General features: G+C 51.4%; 1 protein-coding gene across 3 annotated transcripts in view; it reads left to right on the top strand.

Annotated features, from left to right (window-relative positions):
- The first annotated feature begins 3,384 nt into the window (after nucleotides 1-3,384).
- Nucleotides 3,385-18,632, top strand: part of LRCH4 (leucine rich repeats and calponin homology domain containing 4) — a 39,566-nt gene continuing 24,318 nt past the window's right edge. For 2 of the 3 annotated variants that reach the window (XR_012691119.1, XM_075206203.1), the window contains exon 1: nucleotides 3,385-3,647. Coding sequence is in view for 2 of the 3 variants with exons in the window: in XM_075206203.1 (XP_075062304.1) it covers nucleotides 3,431-3,647 (217 nt within the window). In the remaining variant the exon portion in view is untranslated. The remainder of the gene's footprint in view (nucleotides 3,648-18,632) is intronic. The other variant, XM_075206204.1, reaches the window with a different exon arrangement.

The raw sequence follows: 18,632 nt of genomic DNA, 5'->3' as shown, positions 1-18,632 counted from the left end.
CTGAAGATCTTAATGCTCCTGCCCTTTTGAAGAAGTTTTACTCCAAAAATCCGGACAAGCCCGGTTCCAGGCGTTCTGTGCCCACCTTTAAAAGGGGGGGTACTGTCACTCACCGGACCGTGAGTGCCTCTTCCCGGACATTTAGGAACCGTGGCCGTCCACCATCCTGAGGGTCTGCGCATGCGCAGCCCTTTTCTATACTTCAGTGTATACCCCTTTAACTTAATTGGCAGATCAGGCAACCTCCCTATATTAAGCACCTGTGGTCACTACCACGTTGCCTGATCTTGGAGTCTCATTCCTCATGAGTCTCTGAAGGTGTTCCTGTATTACTTGTGTATTCAGTGCTGCTGATTCCTGTGGTTTCCAAACCACTTCTTCTACTGTGGTTCCATACCACTTCTACCATCAACTTTATCATCATGACTGTTTGCTGATTCCTATCCGCTGCCTCCGTGCACTACAGTCTTCTACACCACTTCAACGTTATTTTATATCAATGTGACTGTTTGCTCATTGCTATCCGCTGCCTCCGTGCACTCCAGCTTTTACCTCACTCACCTGCTTCTCATCAAGTCTGTTTGCTGATTTCTATCCGCTGCCTCTGTGCACTACAGTCTCCTGCTTGCAACTCGCCTGTGTTCAACATCGTGACTGCCAGCTGACTACTATCCGCTGCCTCTGTGCACTACAGTCTCCTGCTTACAACTCGCCTGTGTTCAACATCGTGACTGCCAGCTGATTACTATCCGCTGCCTCCGTGCACTACACTCTCATCTCATCTTTGCTGTGACTTCCTCGAGACTGCCGCTTTTCATTACCATCTGCTACACTTCGTGATCTACAGTTCCTGCCCTGCGCTGCACTCCTGTTTCCCATCGCTGTTGGTTCCTGTGGTTGCTACTGGTTACCTCCGTGTGCCGCTGAGTCCTGCCGCTGGGGTCAGCGCTATCGTCCATCTCCTGCTGATCCACTCTCCACGCCTTCACGTGTTCCACTGGCCTCTACCCTCCTGTCAGCATTGGATTTGTATCTCTTCTACTACCCTCTGCTGGATCATCTCCATTCTCCTGGGTTTCCTATGAGTCCAGTTCCACGTGTTGCTGACTCCTGTGGATTCGTGTCCCTGTCGGTCTACTCACCTGTGCGCTGCACCTGCTAGACCGCTGCTTCACCTATCCAGGGACTTCCTATCCAGTCGGTCTCCAGCCGCTCAGGTACCGCTGCAATCCCATCTGACTGCTACTGCTGAACCACGGTATGCATACTTCTCATTGACTGTGCTGTGTATTGCATATCTTGCTGGACTGTGTTTGGTTCTCTCTGGAGTTTGCTGTCCGCTGAGTCTATTGCCATCATTGACTGTGTTATCATTGGGCTGGACTACTTCAAGAGACTTTCTAGATTGCAGACCTGATCAGTCATTTATATATATGTATATCCATATTGTGCATATTACTGTGGATCGTGTATAAGGTGCCTGTGTATATCCTGTGTTGCAGTCTTCCCCCGTGCACCTCCTCACATATATATTCAGTGGTACAACTTGCTGATGTCAGACCACTGACTCCTGTTTACAGTTTCACCTGTTCCAGTATCCTCTCACATAGCAGTGGTACAACTTGCTAACGCAGACCACTGACTCCCCGGATACCTCCATTTGGATTCCATTCCTTCACTCAGACAGCGGTACAACTTGCTATCCGCAGACCGCTGACTCTCATCACCTCCTCGTTTCTGTTGGACATTCCTCCTCACTATAGCAGTGGTACAACTTGCTACCGCAGACCACTGACTACCTTCACGTGTCCTTTGTCCATACAGTTCCTCGTGTATTACTACCTCCATATTGCCAGTGCTGCTAGTCATAGACTTTCCTGAGCATCTCATCATCTGCTATTTCCTGTTCCGTGATCACCCTGCTACCAGAGTACCATATTACCACCTATACTGCTCTGGTAAGCCTATCATCTGGTGATCCCTGGGTAAAGACTCCTAGTGCCCGTGACAGAGGCTCTCATCTCTCTCAAAGGTCCAGATATTAGATGGACAATCTCGATCACACAAAAGGACATATACTGGGAAATGGGTGACTGGACAATCTCAATTGTCAGACTGCAAAAAGGTCAGATTCTGGGAAATGAGGAATAGGGACTTAAGACGATTGAGGGATGGGTATACTTTGTCCTAACTTTTCACTTTAAATGTCTAAAGGAGTGATATCCCATGATCCTTTTCTTTTGTCGTTCTGGAGCCTAAACTGCATCATTATGATGATAATCGTCAAGACACGTCACATAGACAGAATGAGCCCTCCACCACCAATACTAACTTTATGTGCGAACAATTTCTCATTTAGTGTAAAACCAAGCAAAGGATAAATCAGGTGTTTTCACAGTAACCTTTTCATTGATAAATGGCCAGCGATGATGACCGTTGTGAGTCACATCCTTTCTGATTTTCATGATGACCATGGTCAGTCACACCTTCCTAGCTCTGATGATGACCTTGGTCAGACCCTACCTAGCTCTGATGATGACCATGGTCAGTCACATTCTTCCTAGCTCTGATGATGACCTTGGTCAGTCACACCTTCCTAGCCCTGATGATGACCATGGTCAGTCACACCTTCCTAGCTCTGATGATGACCATGGTCAGTCACACCTTCCTAGCTCTGATGATGACCATGGTCAGTCACACCTTCCTAGCTCTAAAGATGACCATGGTCAGTCACACCTTCCTAGCTCTGATGATGACCATGGTCAGTCACTCCTTCCTACCTCTGATGATGACCATGGTCAGTCACTCCTTCCTAGCTCTGATGATGACCATGGTCAGTCACACCTTCCTAGCTCTGATGATGACCATGGTCAGTCACACCTTCCTAGCTCTGATGATGACCATGGTCAGTCACACCTTCCTAGCTCTGATGATGACCATGGTCAGTCACACCTTCCTAGCTCTGATGATGACCATGGTCAGTCACACCTTCCTAGCTCTGATGATGACCATGGTCAGTGGCTCCTCTGCTCCTCTATGTACAGGTGTCATCCCAACATCTGATTGGTCAGCGCAGCTGTCAGTCTCATGTGCTCAGTCATTGGACATAATCCAAGTGGGCGGAGCCTAGAACCAGATTTATTTCATGGTACCACTCAGTTCCGTTAGTGGCCACGGGGGCGTGGTTACCAGCCAGGCCTGTCCCGATTGGACCATTTTAGATGGGGGTGGAGTTACTCTGAATAGTATTTTGTACAATCCGTTAATGAGGGGCGGGGATTTCCAGGGCTTCACGCTGATTGGTCCTCATCCTCTTGTCACTTAGCTCCAGTTCCCTCTGTGATTGGTTGGCTTTGATGCCTCGTCTCGTGGACGCGCTCTCATTGGCTGTCGCTTAGCAGCGCTCCGGTCCCGGTCCATTCCGTTCTCAATGGCGGCGGGTAACGATGACGACGAAGGCGGCGGAGGGGACGGAGACCCTGAGTTCTGTCCCACAGATGTGTCCTCGGGGCCCGGCAGCCGGAGGAGCGCGGAGCGGGCGCTGGAGGAGGCGGCCAGTACCGGGGTCCTCACTCTGCCCGGCCGCCGCCTCAAGCAGCTTCCTGGGAGTGCGGGGACCAGTGACCTGACCGACGTCACCAGAGCCGGTGAGACCCGGGGGGGGGGACACTGTGAGGGGAGAGAGAGGGGGGGACACTGTGAGGGAGAGAGAGGGGGGTTCACAGGAGAGGGGGGGGGACTCTGTGAGGGGGGACACTGTGAGGAGAGGGGGGGACACTGTGAGGAGAGGGGGGGACACTGTGAGGAGAGAGGGGAGGACACTGTGAGGAGATGGGGGGACACTGTGAGGAGAGAGGGGAGGAGATGGGGGGACACTGTGAGGAGAGAGGGGAGGAGATGGGGGGACACTGTGAGGAGAGAGGGGGACACTGTGAGGAGAGAGGGGAGGAGATGGGGGGACACTGTGAGGAGAGAGGGGGACACTGTGAGGAGAGAGGGGAGGAGATGGGGGGACACTGTGAGGAGAGAGGGGGGGACACTGAGGGGAGAGAGAGGGGAGGGGACACAGTGAGGAGAGAGAGGGGGGGGGACTCTGTGAGGGGGGGACACTGTGAGGAGATGGGGGGGACACTGAGGAGAGAGGGGAGGACACTGTAAGGAGAAGGGGGGACACTGAGGAGAGGGGGGGACACTGTGAGGAGAGAGGGGAGGACACTGTGAGGAGAGAGGGGGGGACACTGTGAGGAGAGAGGGGGGGACACTGAGGGGAGAGAGGGGGGGACACTGTGAGGAGAGAGGGGAGGACACTGTGAGGAGAGAGGGGAGGACACTGTGAGGAGATGGGGGGACACTGAGGAGAGAGGGGAGGACACTGTGAGGAGATGGGGGGGACACTGTGAGGAGAGAGGGGAGGACACTGTGAGGAGAGAGGGGGGGACACTGTGAGGAGAGAGGGGGGACACTGAGGGGAGAGAGAGGGGAGGGGACACAGTGAGGAGAGAGAGGGGGGGGGACTCTGTGAGGGGGGGACACTGTGAGGAGAGGGGGGGACACTGAGGAGAGGGGGGAACACTGTGAGGAGAGAGGGGAGGACACTGTAAGGAGAGGGGGGGGACACTGAGGAGAGGGGGGGACACGGGGAGGACACTGTGAGGAAAGAGGGGGGGACACTGAGGGGAGAGAGAGGGGAGGGGACACAGTGAGGAGAGAGAGGGGGGGTTCACAGGAGAGAGAGGGGGGGACTCTGTGAGGGGGGACACTGTGAGGAGAGGGGGGGACACTGTGAGGAGAGAGGGGGGGACACTGTGAGGGGAGAGGAGAGGGGGGACACTATGAGGAGAGGGGGGGGACACTGAGGAGAGAGTGAGGAAAGGGAGGGACACTATGAGGAGAGAGAAAGGAGAGGGGGGATGCTATGAGGGGAGAGAGAGGAGTGGGGGGGGGGCACTATGAGTGGAGAGGAGATGGGGGGGACACTGAGGAGTGAGGAGAGAGTGAGGAAAGGGAGGGACACTATGAGAGGAGAGGGGGGACACTATGAGGGGAGAGAGAGGAGTGGGGGGGATGCTATGAGGGGAGAGAGAGGAGTGGGGGGGGGGCACTATGAGTGGAGAGGAGATGGGGGGGACAGTGAGGAAAGGGAGGGACACTATGAGAGGAGAGGGGGGACACTATGAGAGGAGAGGGGGGACACTATGAGGGGAGAGAGACAGGAGTGGGGGACACACTATGAGGAGAGGGGGGGGGCACACATTTTTAATGGGGATAGTGTGGGTGTTATTCTGGCACTGTAGGGTTACACATTGTGGGGCAGTAACCAGTATATGTCATGGTCAGTATGGAGGGGGTGTTATTCTGGCACTGTAGGGTTACAGATTGGGGAGGCAGTAACTGGTATACATCATGGTCAGTATAGAAGGGGTGTAATTCTGGCACTGGTGTTACAGATGGGGGGGATGTGCTCTGGGTCACATCTGTACAGCTGGTTTCCTGACATGTGTAACAGATTATTTACATTCTATCTATAATCCCTTCAGCCTGGTAGTTGTGTGTTGCGTTATCCATCCAGCCCTGGGGGCCTCCGTTTCTAGGTGTCCCTGTTTATTTAAGTGGATCTGTCAACATGACAGGCTGCTGCCCTTCTCTGCACGTAGCTGCGTGGCAGGGGCCGTATAATAGTGCCAGGGGCCGTGTTATAGTGCCAGGGGTGATACCAAAGGGTAGAACCAGTGACCATATAATGAGCTAAGGTGATTTGGGCAGCTCCACAGAAGTAATAGTAGTTCAGTAGTTATCTCTTGTATATATTATCTGGGATACTTGGATCTTGGGGTTTCTGGGTAATGGGGTTTTCCGTAATATCTATTAATGTAAATAACTAGTTTATGCATCCTCAGTCTCCCCTGTCGCCCCCCTACACCCCACCACACACATTTCCTTGTAGCAGTGCTCCTCACAGTAGTTGTACGTGGGGGCATATGGTGACGGTGTATATGACTGGGGTACAGCAGGGATGGGTGAGAGGACCAGGACATGGTGGGAGAGAGAGAATATCAGCAAGCTACAAAAAAAGAGTTTTTTTGTTGTTTCCTCATTTTGGTTTTGGGAGCGATGAGATCACCGCTGTCACCCAGCTCCAGGACTCCTCCTTCTGTATCTGTCCAATCACTCACGTGACGCTGACTGTCACTGTCCTTCCATGTCCTGACCGCTCGGTACTTGTGTCATCCTTAATATCGCTCGTTCCTCAGAGCATGTCTTCTCTGAGATTTAACAGTACATATTTTCATCATCATCACCATTTATTTATATAGCGCCACTGATTTTTGAGGACAAACCCTACACACTCTGCTTTTGCACCCAGTGTATGTGTCACTGTGATATTAAGGTAGTCATTTACAGAGGAGCCACCTGCAGAATGTACGAGGGTTTGTAAAACATTTGCTGTCTTTATGTCGGTGTGTACGTACGTTGTCGGTGTTTTCATCATCGTTATAAGGAATGGTGTGGGGGGGGGACTGGTGGAATGGTGTGGGGGGGTGGCTGGTGGAATGGTGTGGGGGGGGACGACTGGTGGAATGGTGTGGGGGGGGGGGGACTGGTGGAATGGTGTGGGGGGGTGGCTGGTGGAATGGTGTGGGGGGGGACGACTGGTGGAATGGTGTGGGGGGGGGGACTGGTGGAATGGTGTGTGGTGGGGGGACGACGACTGGTGGAATGGTGTGTGGGGGGGACGACGACTGGTGGAATGGTGTGTGGGGGGGGGGACGACTGGTGGAATGGTGTGTGGGGGGGACGACGACTGGTGGAATGGTGTGTGGGGGGGACGACGACTGGTGGAATGGTGTGTGGGGGGGACGACGACTGGTGGAATGGTGTGTGGGTGGGACGACGACTGGTGGAATGGTGTGTGGGTGGGACGACGACTGGTGGAATGGTGTGTGGGGGGGGACGACTGGTGGAATGGTGTGTGGGGGGACGACTGGTGGAATGGTGTGTGGGGGGCACAGGCTGGTTGAATGGTGTGTGGGGGGACGACTGGTGGAATGGTGTGTGGGGGGCACAGGCTGGTGGAATGGTGTGTGGGGGGCACAGGCTGGTGGAATGGTGTGTGGGGGGCACAGACTGGAGTAATGGTGTGGGGGGGGGGCACAGGCTGGTGACGTATTGGCATCAGAGTGATGCAATGATCTGAAGACAGACAGGACAGGTGTTGCTCAGACTATGATGGTCATTGCACTGTTTAGTATACACTTTTCTGAGTGTGGTTTTGCAGGGTGCTGGTGCTTTTACTGGTCATTTCTTTGTTACATTGTTTACCTTTTATATATAGTATTAACGGCACTATAATGGAAACTACTGAGGAGAAAAGGGATCTAGGAGTCACTATTTCAGGTGACTTACAGGCAGGTAAGTAATGTAACAAAGCAATGAGGAAGGTAAGTCAGATGCTTGGTTGTATAGGGAGAGGAATCAGTAGCAGAAAGAAAGAAGTAATAATACCACTGTATAGGTCATTGGTACGGCCTCATCTAGAATACTGTGTTCAGTTCTGGAGGCCGTATCTCCAGAAGGATATAAATACATTACAGACTGTACCAAGAAGGGCAACTAAAATGGTGCATGGTCTACAGCACAAAACTCACCCGGAAAGATTAACAGATCTTACTATGTATAGTTTGGAGCAGAGAAGGGAACGGGGGGACATGATAGAAACTTTCATATATATCCAGGGTTATAACAAGGTGCAGGAGGGAAACATTCTACAAAGGAAGAGAAGTATTAGAACACGAGGACATGTACTGACACTGGGGGGAAGGAGGTTCAGAGGAAACTACTGCACAGAAAGGGTAGTGGATAAGTGGAATATTCTCCCATCAGAGGTGGTAGAGGATAATACAGTAGAGCAGTTTATACATGCTTGGGGTAGACATAAGGATATCCTTACAAAGAACTAAGGACCAAATAGGGTTTGAGGTTATCATAGGTTATACAATGGGCCAAGTGGTCATAAGAACCTTTCTGTGAAGCTCACACATTGTCTTTACAATGTATCCAGGCTCCTGACTCCTGTATACATGTGTGTGGGGTTCACACATTGATCTGCAGGCTCCTGACTCCTGTATACATGTGTGTGGGGTTCACACATTGATCTGCAGGCTCCTGACTCCTGTATACATGTGTGTGGGGCTCACACATTGATCTGCAGGCTCCTGACTCCTGTATACATGTGTGTGGGGTTCACACATTGATCTGCAGGCTCCTGACTCCTGTATACATGTGTGTGGGGCTCACACATTGATCTGCAGGCTCCTGACTCCTGTATACATGTGTGTGGGGCTCACACATTGATCTGCAGGCTCCTGACTCCTGTATACATGTGTGTGGGGCTCACACATTGATCTGCAGGCTCCTGACTCCTGTATACATGTGTGTGGGGTTCACACATTGATCTGCGGGCTCCTGACTCCTGTATACATGTGTGTGGGGCTCACACATTGATCTGCGGGCTCCTGACTCCTGTATACATGTGTGTGGGGTTCACACATTGATCTGCGGGCTCCTGACTCCTGTATACATGTGTGTGGGGTTCACACATTGATCTGCGGGCTCCTGACTCCTGTATACATGTATGTGGGGCTCACACATTGATCTGCGGGCTCCTGACTCCTGTATACATGTGTGTGGGGCTCACACATTGATCTGCAGGCTCCTGACTCCTGTATACATGTATGTGGGGCTCACACATTGATCTGCGGGCTCCTGACTCCTGTATACATGTGTGTGGGGCTGCAGGAAGCAACCAGAGACCAGCTACAGTTACAGGCGCTGTGATTTCCCAATATGTGGGAGTAGTTAGATACTTTGCAGAAGACGGATTGACTCATGGTTTTTCTGTTATGCTGTGACTGGTGTTTCTAGTTGTTAAGGAAATGATAGATTGCAGAGTGTGTGAACTCCGGATGTACTGGGAGCAGATTATATGTAATTAGTGTGAGAGTCTGGCTGCATGACAGGGGTCTTCTACTGTAATTCCAATCAGTGTGAGGAAAGGGTACATGGGGGGGTGGGGGAGAATGAGGGTGGGGACACGGCAGGGGGTGGAGGGTACGGGGAGACGGCAGGAAGATACCACTTCCACCAGCAGGTACCTGGACCTATACCGAATAGGGCCCCCAGTAACATGCCGGACACTAGGGGCCTGATTCATTAAGGATCTTAAATTAAGAAGTTTCTTATTTCAGTCTCCTGGACAAAACCATGTTACAATGCAAGGGGTGCAAATGAGTGTTCTGTTTTGCACATAAGTTAAATACTGACTGTTTTTTTTCATGTAGCACACATCAACTTTAAATTTCAGTGTACAAATAAGCTATCAAGTATGTGTGTGTGCTACATGAAAAAACAGTCCGTATTTAACTTATGTGCAAAACAGAACACTCATTTGCACCCCTTGCATTGTAACATGGTTTTGTCCAGGAGACTGAAATAAGAAACTTCTTAATTTAAGATCCTTAATGAAACAGGCCCTAGGTGTCCTCTCACCTACCACCCCTGGTAGGGTGATGATTCAGTAGGGGCAATTATTTTGGTTTATTTCAGCTAATATTTAGCTGTCCGTATACCTGGGGACTGGGAGAGCGTTTCAATCATAAGATCAATGTGTACTAAATGCAAAATACAACTGAAAGGTGAAACAAGGTTTTCATTCATGTCCTGTGAAGACATCTGCAGAGCTGAGACTAGATGTCATGTGTTGGTCTGACCCTGGCTGTGAGCTGCCAGATAGTCTGTTCCTTTCTACCCGAGCCTGGAGCTGCGGTTATAGCAGGCCCTGACCATCAGGACTCATCCTGATTAAATGGAACATTTATCAATGTACAGGTCCACTCTCCGACCCCTCTGGGGGGGCTGGCCCTGCCCGCTCTCTCTGGGGGGGTCACCCGGCTTAGGTACTCTCCTTTAGGGAGGGATGGAACATGGTAGATTCTTCTACCACAGTTTTTTCTATTAGCCATTCATTCTCTAGTCTACATATATGCAATCCAGAAGGGAGAGAATGAAAAGGTTTATTTAACCATTCACCTCTATGGTTTGCAAACTGCTTGGCTTACTGGCAGCAGTGATCCAGGCTGCTCTGTGACAGATTGTCACCCCCCCGCCCCCACCTCCAGCTGTTGCAGAACATCATACCACATCCGACACCTCTTACTGTATTGCCGCACTTATCTGGAAGCTGTGATGTCACATGGAGCTGGTGTGGGGGCGGGGCTATGACATCACATGGAGCTGGTGTGGGGGCGGGGCTATGATGTGTGACATCACATGGAGCTGGTGTGGGGGCGGGGCTATGATGTGTGACATCACATGGAGCTGGTGTGGGGGCGGGGCTATGACTTGTGACAGCGCATGGAGCTGGTGTGGGGGCGGGGCTATGACATCACATGGAGCTGATGTGGGGGCGGGGCTATGATGTGTGACATCACATGGAGCTGGTGTGGGGGCGGGGCTATGATGTGTGACAGCACATGGAGCTGGTGTGGGGGCGGGGCTATGATGTGTGACAGCACATGGAGCTGGTGTGGGGGCGGGGCTATGACGTGTGACATCACATGGAGCTGGTGTGGGGGCGGGGCTATGACGTGTGACATCACATGGAGCTGGTGTGGGGGCGGGGCTATGATGTGTGACATCCCATTAATGACAGCGGGAAGTGACTGCACCTCCAGCTTTGTCAACAGGCGCAAAATAATAGGACACTAATGATGATGATAGTGTTATTAACAGTTATATAGCAAGCATATGTTATAAGTGGTAAGAGGGCTTGGCCAGCAAGCTTACGCTCTATAGAACAGTGTGAGAGTAAGTGTCACGTAATGCATATTGGTACAGCCACATGGTAGTGGGAGGTAATGATCCGGTCTCACAGCGGGGGTCTGGGGTATAGAAGGGGAATCACTGTAAGATTTGAGCGGAGGGTGATACGCGATAACATGGAGCAGTGATAACAATCCTCCAGTTGTCATATAACATGCACGCTGGCTTTGGTGCATAGATTTCCTTGACGTGTACATGTAGAAGAGGATCTTTCGCCACCACTGTGGTTTGTGTGACAATCCGTCTAGCTGCTGGTACTATACACAGAGCTGATGGGGCGTCCCCTCCCCCCTGACATAGGGATGAGTGGTGCAGCGAGAGGAAGTAACGTTTGTATATTAAATGTCCAGTCACTTAGCTGAGCAGCTATTACTGTGATCACGTATGTCAGTGTGATGATTACATGACATCGCTGCTGTCCAGCACAGGTAGCTGTACGCTGTGTCACTGGCTGTGATCACGTATGTCAGTGTGATGATTACATGACATCGCTGCTGTCCAGCACAGGTAGCTGTACGCTGTGTCACTGGCTGTGATCACGTCTCTCGGTGTGATGATTACATGACATCGCTGCTGTCCAGCACAGGTAGCTGTACGCTGTGTCACTGGCTGTGATCACGTCTCTCAGTGTGATGATTACATGACATCGCTGCTGTCCAGCACAGGTAGCTGTACGCTGTGTCACTGGCTGTGATCACGTCTCTCAGTGTGATGATTACATGACATCGCTGCTGTCCAGCACAGGTAGCTGTACGCTGTGTCACTGGCTGTGATCACGTCTCTCAGTGTGATGATTACATGACATCGCTGCTGTCCAGCACAGGTAGCTGTACGTTGTGTCACTGGCTGTGATCACGTCTCTCAGTGTGATGATTACATGACATCGCTGCTGTCCAGCACAGGTAGCTGTACGCTGTGTCACTGGCTGTGATCACGTATCTCAGTGTGATGATTACATGACATCGCTGCTGTCCAGCACAGGTAGCTGTACGCTGTGTCACTGGCTGTGATCACGTCTCTCAGTGTGATGATTACATGACATCGCTGCTGTCCAGCACAGGTAGCTGTACGCTGTGTCACTGGCTGTGATCACGTCTCTCAGTGTGATGATTACATGACATCGCTGCTGTCCAGCACAGGTAGCTGTACGCTGTGTCACTGGCTGTGATCACGTCTCTCAGTGTGATGATTACATGACATCGCTGCTGTCCAGCACAGGTAGCTGTACGCTGTGTCACTGGCTGTGATCACGTCTCTCAGTGTGATGATTACATGACATCGCTGCTGTCCAGCACAGGTAGCTGTACGCTGTGTCACTGGCTGTGATCACGTATCTCAGTGTGATGATTACATGACATCGCTGCTGTCCAGCACAGGTAGCTGTACGCTGTGTCACTGGCTGTGATCACGTCTCTCGGTGTGATGATTACATGACATCGCTGCTGTCCAGCACAGGTAGCTGTACGTTGTGTCACTGGCTGTGATCACGTCTCTCGGTGTGATGATTACATGACATCGCTGCTGTCCAGCACAGGTAGCTGTACGTTGTGTCACTGGCTGTGATCACGTCTCTCGGTGTGATGATTACATGACATTGCTGCTGTCCAGCACAGGTAGCTGTACGCTGTGTCACTGGCTGTGATCACGTCTCTCAGTGTGATGATTACATGACATCGCTGCTGTCCAGCACAGGTAGCTGTACGCTGTGTCACTGGCTGTGATCACGTCTCTCAGTGTGATGATTACATGACATCGCTGCTGTCCAGCACAGGTAGCTGTACGCTGTGTCACTGGCTGTGATCACGTCTCTCAGTGTGATGATTACATGACATCGCTGCTGTCCAGCACAGGTAGCTGTACGTTGTGTCACTGGCTGTGATCACGTCTCTCTGTGTGATGATTACATGACATCGCTGCTGTCCAGCACAGGTAGCTGTACGCTGTGTCACTGGCTGTGATCACGTCTCTGTGTGATGATTACATGACATCGCTGCTGTCCAGCACAGGTAGCTGTACGCTGTGTCACTGGCTGTGATCACGTCTCTCAGTGTGATGATTACATGACATCGCTGCTGTCCAGCACAGGTAGCTGTACGTTGTGTCACTGGCTGTGATCACGTCTCTCAGTGTGATGATTACATGACATCGCTGCTGTCCAGCACAGGTAGCTGTACGTTGTGTCACTGGCTGTGATCACGTCTCTCAGTGTGATGATTACATGACATCGCTGCTGTCCAGCACAGGTAGCTGTACGCTGTGTCACTGGCTGTGATCACGTCTCAGTGTGATGATTACATGACATCGCTGCTGTCCAGCACAGGTAGCTGTACGCTGTGTCACTGGCTGTGATCACGTCTCTCAGTGTGATGATTACATGACATCGCTGCTGTCCAGCACAGGTAGCTGTACGTTGTCACTGGCTGTGATCACGTCTCTCAGTGTGATGATTACATGACATCGCTGCTGTCCAGCACAGGTAGCTGTACGCTGTGTCACTGGCTGTGATCACGTCTCTCAGTGTGATGATTACATGACATCGCTGCTGTCCAGCACAGGTAGCTGTACGCTGTGTCACTGGCTGTGATCACGTATCTCAGTGTGATGATTACATGACATAGCTGCTGTCCAGCACAGGTAGCTGTACGCTGTGTCACTGGCTGTGATCACGTCTCTCAGTGTGATGATTACATGACATCGCTGCTGTCCAGCACAGGTAGCTGTACGCTGTGTCACTGGCTGTGATCACGTATCTCAGTGTGATGATTACATGACATAGCTGCTGTCCAGCACAGGTAGCTGTACGTTGTGTCACTGGCTGTGATCACGTCTCTCAGTGTGATGATTACATGACATCGCTGCTGTCCAGCACAGGTAGCTGTACGCTGTGTCACTGGCTGTGATCACGTCTCTCAGTGTGATGATTACATGACATCGCTGCTGTCCAGCACAGGTAGCTGTACGCTGTGTCACTGGCTGTGATCACGTCTCTCGGTGTGATGATTACATGACATCGCTGCTGTCCAGCACAGGTAGCTGTACGCTGTGTCACTGGCTGTGATCACGTCTCTCGGTGTGATGATTACATGACATCGCTGCTGTCCAGCACAGGTAGCTGTACGCTGTGTCACTGGCTGTGATCACGTATCTCAGTGTGATGATTACATGACATCGCTGCTGTCCAGCACAGGTAGCTGTACGCTGTGTCACTGGCTGTGATCACGTATCTCAGTGTGATGATTACATGACATCGCTGCTGTCCAGCACAGGTAGCTGTACGTTGTGTCACTGGCTGTGATCACGTATGTCAGTGTGATGATTACATGACATCGCTGCTGTCCAGCACAGGTAGCTGTACGCTGTGTCACTGGCTGTGATAACGTATGTCAGTGTGATGATTACATGACATCGCTGCTGTCCAGCACAGGTAGCTGTACGCTGTGTCACTGGCTGTGATCACGTATGTCAGTGTGATGATTACATGACATCGCTGCTGTCCAGCACAGGTAGCTGTACGCTGTGTCACTGGCTGTGATCACGTATGTCAGTGTGATGATTACATGACATCGCTGCTGTCCAGCACAGGTAGCTGTACGCTGTGTCACTGGCTGTGATCACGTATGTCAGTGTGATGATTACATGACATCGCTGCTGTCCAGCACAGGTAGCTGTACGCTGTGTCACTGGCTGTGATCACGTCTCTCAGTGTGATGATTACATGACATCGCTGCTGTCCAGCACAGGTAGCTGTACGCTGTGTCACTGGCTGTGATCACGTATCTCAGTGTGATGATTACATGACATCGCTGCTGTCCAGCACAGGTAGCTGTACGCTGTGTCACTGGCTGTGATCACGTCTCTCAGTGTGATGATTACATGACATCGCTGCTGTCCAGCACAGGTAGCTGTACGCTGTGTCACTGGCTGTGATCACGTCTCTCAGTGTGATGATTACATGACATCGCTGCTGTCCAGCACAGGTAGCTGTACGCTGTGTCACTGGCTGTGATCACGTCTCTCAGTGTGATGATTACATGACATCGCTGCTGTCCAGCACAGGTAGCTGTACGCTGTGTCACTGGCTGTGATCACGTCTCTCAGTGTGATGATTACATGACATCGCTGCTGTCCAGCACAGGTAGCTGTACGCTGTGTCACTGGCTGTGATCACGTCTCTCAGTGTGATGATTACATGACATCGCTGCTGTCCAGCACAGGTAGCTGTACGCTGTGTCACTGGCTGTGATCACGTCTCTCAGTGTGATGATTACATTACATCGCTGCTGTCCAGCACAGGTAGCTGTACGCTGTGTCACTGGCTGTGATCACGTATGTCAGTGTGATGATTACATGACATCGCTGCTGTCCAGCACAGGTAGCTGTACGCTGTGTCACTGGCTGTGATCACGTCTCAGTGTGATGATTACATGACATCGCTGCTGTCCAGCACAGGTAGCTGTACGCTGTGTCACTGGCTGTGATCACGTATCTCAGTGTGATGATTACATGACATCGCTGCTGTCCAGCACAGGTAGCTGTACGTTGTGTCACTGGCTGTGATCACGTCTCTGTGTGATGATTACATGACATCGCTGCTGTCCAGCACAGGTAGCTGTACGCTGTGTCACTGGCTGTGATCACGTCTCTCAGTGTGATGATTACATGACATCGCTGCTGTCCAGCACAGGTAGCTGTACGCTGTGTCACTGGCTGTGATCACGTCTCAGTGTGATGATTACATTACATCACTGCTGTCCAGCACAGGTAGCCGTACGCTGTGTCACTGGCTGTAATCGTGTATCTCAGTGTGATGATTACATGACATCGCTGCTGTCCAGCACAGGTAGCTGTACGTTGTGTCACTGGCTGTGATCACGTCTCTCAGTGTGATGATTACATGACATCGCTGCTGTCCAGCACAGGTAGCTGTACGCTGTGTCACTGGCTGTGATCACGTCTCTCTGTGTGATGATTACATGACATCGCTGCTGTCCAGCACAGGTAGCTGTACGCTGTGTCACTGGCTGTGATCACGTCTCTCAGTGTGATGATTACATGACATCGCTGCTGTCCAGCACAGGTAGCTGTACGCTGTGTCACTGGCTGTGATCACGTCTCTCAGTGTGATGATTACATGACATCGCTGCTGTCCAGCACAGGTAGCTGTACGCTGTGTCACTGGCTGTGATCACGTCTCTCAGTGTGATGATTACATGACATCGCTGCTGTCCAGCACAGGTAGCTGTACGCTGTGTCACTGGCTGTGATCACGTCTCTCAGTGTGATGATTACATGACATCGCTGCTGTCCAGCACAGGTAGCTGTACGTTGTGTCACTGGCTGTGATCACGTCTCTCAGTGTGATGATTACATTACATCGCTGCTGTCCAGCACAGGTAGCTGTACGCTGTGTCACTGGCTGTGATCACGTCTCTCAGTGTGATGATTACATGACATCGCTGCTGTCCAGCACAGGTAGCTGTACGTTGTGTCACTGGCTGTGATCACGTCTCTCAGTGTGATGATTACATGACATCGCTGCTGTCCAGCACAGGTAGCTGTACGCTGTGTCACTGGCTGTGATCACGTCTCAGTGTGATGATTACATGACATCGCTGCTGTCCAGCACAGGTAGCTGTACGCTGTGTCACTGGCTGTGATCACGTATGTCAGTGTGATGATTACATTACATCGCTGCTGTCCAGCACAGGTAGCTGTACGTTGTGTCACTGGCTGTGATCACGTCTCTGTGTGATGATTACATGACCGCTTCTGTCCAGCACAGGTAGCTGTACGCTGTGTCACTGGCTGTGATCACGTCTCTCAGTGTGATGATTACATGACATCGCTGCTGTCCAGCACAGGTAGCTGTACGTTGTGTCACTGGCTGTGATCACGTCTCTCAGTGTGATGATTACATGACATCGCTGCTGTCCAGCACAGGTAGCTGTACGCTGTGTCACTGGCTGTGATCACGTATCTCAGTGTGATGATTACATTACATCGCTGCTGTCCAGCACAGGTAGCTGTACGCTGTGTCACTGGCTGTGATCACGTATCTCAGTGTGATGATTACATGACATCGCTGCTGTCCAGCACAGGTAGCTGTACGCTGTGTCACTGGCTGTGATCACGTCTCTCAGTGTGATGATTACATGACATCGCTGCTGTCCAGCACAGGTAGCTGTACGCTGTGTCACTGGCTGTGATCATGTATCTCAGTGTGATGATTACATTACATCACTGCTGTCCAGCACAGGTAGCCGTACGCTGTGTCACTGGCTGTAATCGTGTATCTCAGTGTGATGATTACATGACATCGCTGCTGTCCAGCACAGGTAGCTGTACGTTGTGTCACTGGCTGTGATCACGTCTCTCTGTGTGATGATTACATGACATCGCTGCTGTCCAGCACAGGTAGCTGTACGCTGTGTCACTGGCTGTGATCACGTCTCTCAGTGTGATGATTACATGACATCGCTGCTGTCCAGCACAGGTAGCTGTACGCTGTGTCACTGGCTGTGATCACGTCTCTCAGTGTGATGATTACATGACATCGCTGCTGTCCAGCACAGGTAGCTGTACGCTGTGTCACTGGCTGTGATCACGTCTCTCAGTGTGATGATTACATGACATCGCTGCTGTCCAGCACAGGTAGCTGTACGCTGTGTCACTGGCTGTGATCACGTCTCTCAGTGTGATGATTACATGACATCGCTGCTGTCCAGCACAGGTAGCTGTACGTTGTGTCACTGGCTGTGATCACGTCTCTCAGTGTGATGATTACATGACATCGCTGCTGTCCAGCACAGGTAGCTGTACGCTGTGTCACTGGCTGTGATCACGTCTCAGTGTGATGATTACATGACATCGCTGCTGTCCAGCACAGGTAGCTGTACGCTGTGTCACTGGCTGTGATCACGTATGTCAGTGTGATGATTACATGACATCGCTGCTGTCCAGCACAGGTAGCTGTACGTTGTGTCACTGGCTGTGATCACGTCTCTCAGTGTGATGATTACATGACATCGCTGCTGTCCAGCACAGGTAGCTGTACGCTGTGTCACTGGCTGTGATCACGTATCTCAGTGTGATGATTACATGACATCGCTGCTGTCCAGCACAGGTAGCTGTACGTTGTGTCACTGGCTGTGATCACGTCTCTCAGTGTGATGATTACATGACATCGCTGCTGTCCAGCACAGGTAGCTGTACGCTGTGTCACTGGCTGTGATCACGTCTCTCAGTGTGATGATTACATGACATCGCTGCTGTCCAGCACAGGTAGCTGTACGCTGTGTCACTGGCTGTGATCACGTATCTCAGTGTGATGATTACATGACATCGCTGCTGTCCAGCACAGGTAGCTGTACGTTGTGTCACTGGCTGTGATCACGTCTCAGTGTGATGATTACATGACATCGCTGCTGTCCAGCACAGGTAGCTGTACGCTGTGTCACTGGCTGTGATCACGTATCTCAGTGTGATGATTACATGACATCGCTGCTGTCCAGCACAGGTAGCTGTACGCTGTGTCACTGGCTGTGATCACGTCTCAGTGTGATGATTACATGACATCGCTGCTGTCCAGCACAGGTAGCTGTACGCTGTGTCACTGGCTGTGATCACGTCTCTCAGTGTGATGATTACATGACATCGCTGCTGTCCAGCACAGGTAGCTGTACGCTGTGTCACTGGCTGTGATCACGTCTCAGTGTGATGATTACATGACATCGCTGCTGTCCAGCACAGGTAGC

This window comes from Mixophyes fleayi, chromosome 4 (genome assembly GCF_038048845.1).
Source record: "Mixophyes fleayi isolate aMixFle1 chromosome 4, aMixFle1.hap1, whole genome shotgun sequence".
NCBI classification, from domain to species: Eukaryota; Metazoa; Chordata; class Amphibia; order Anura; family Limnodynastidae; genus Mixophyes; species Mixophyes fleayi.
The sequence above is the reverse complement of the archived record's forward strand: the minus strand, read 5'-3'. Positions and strand labels throughout refer to the sequence as shown.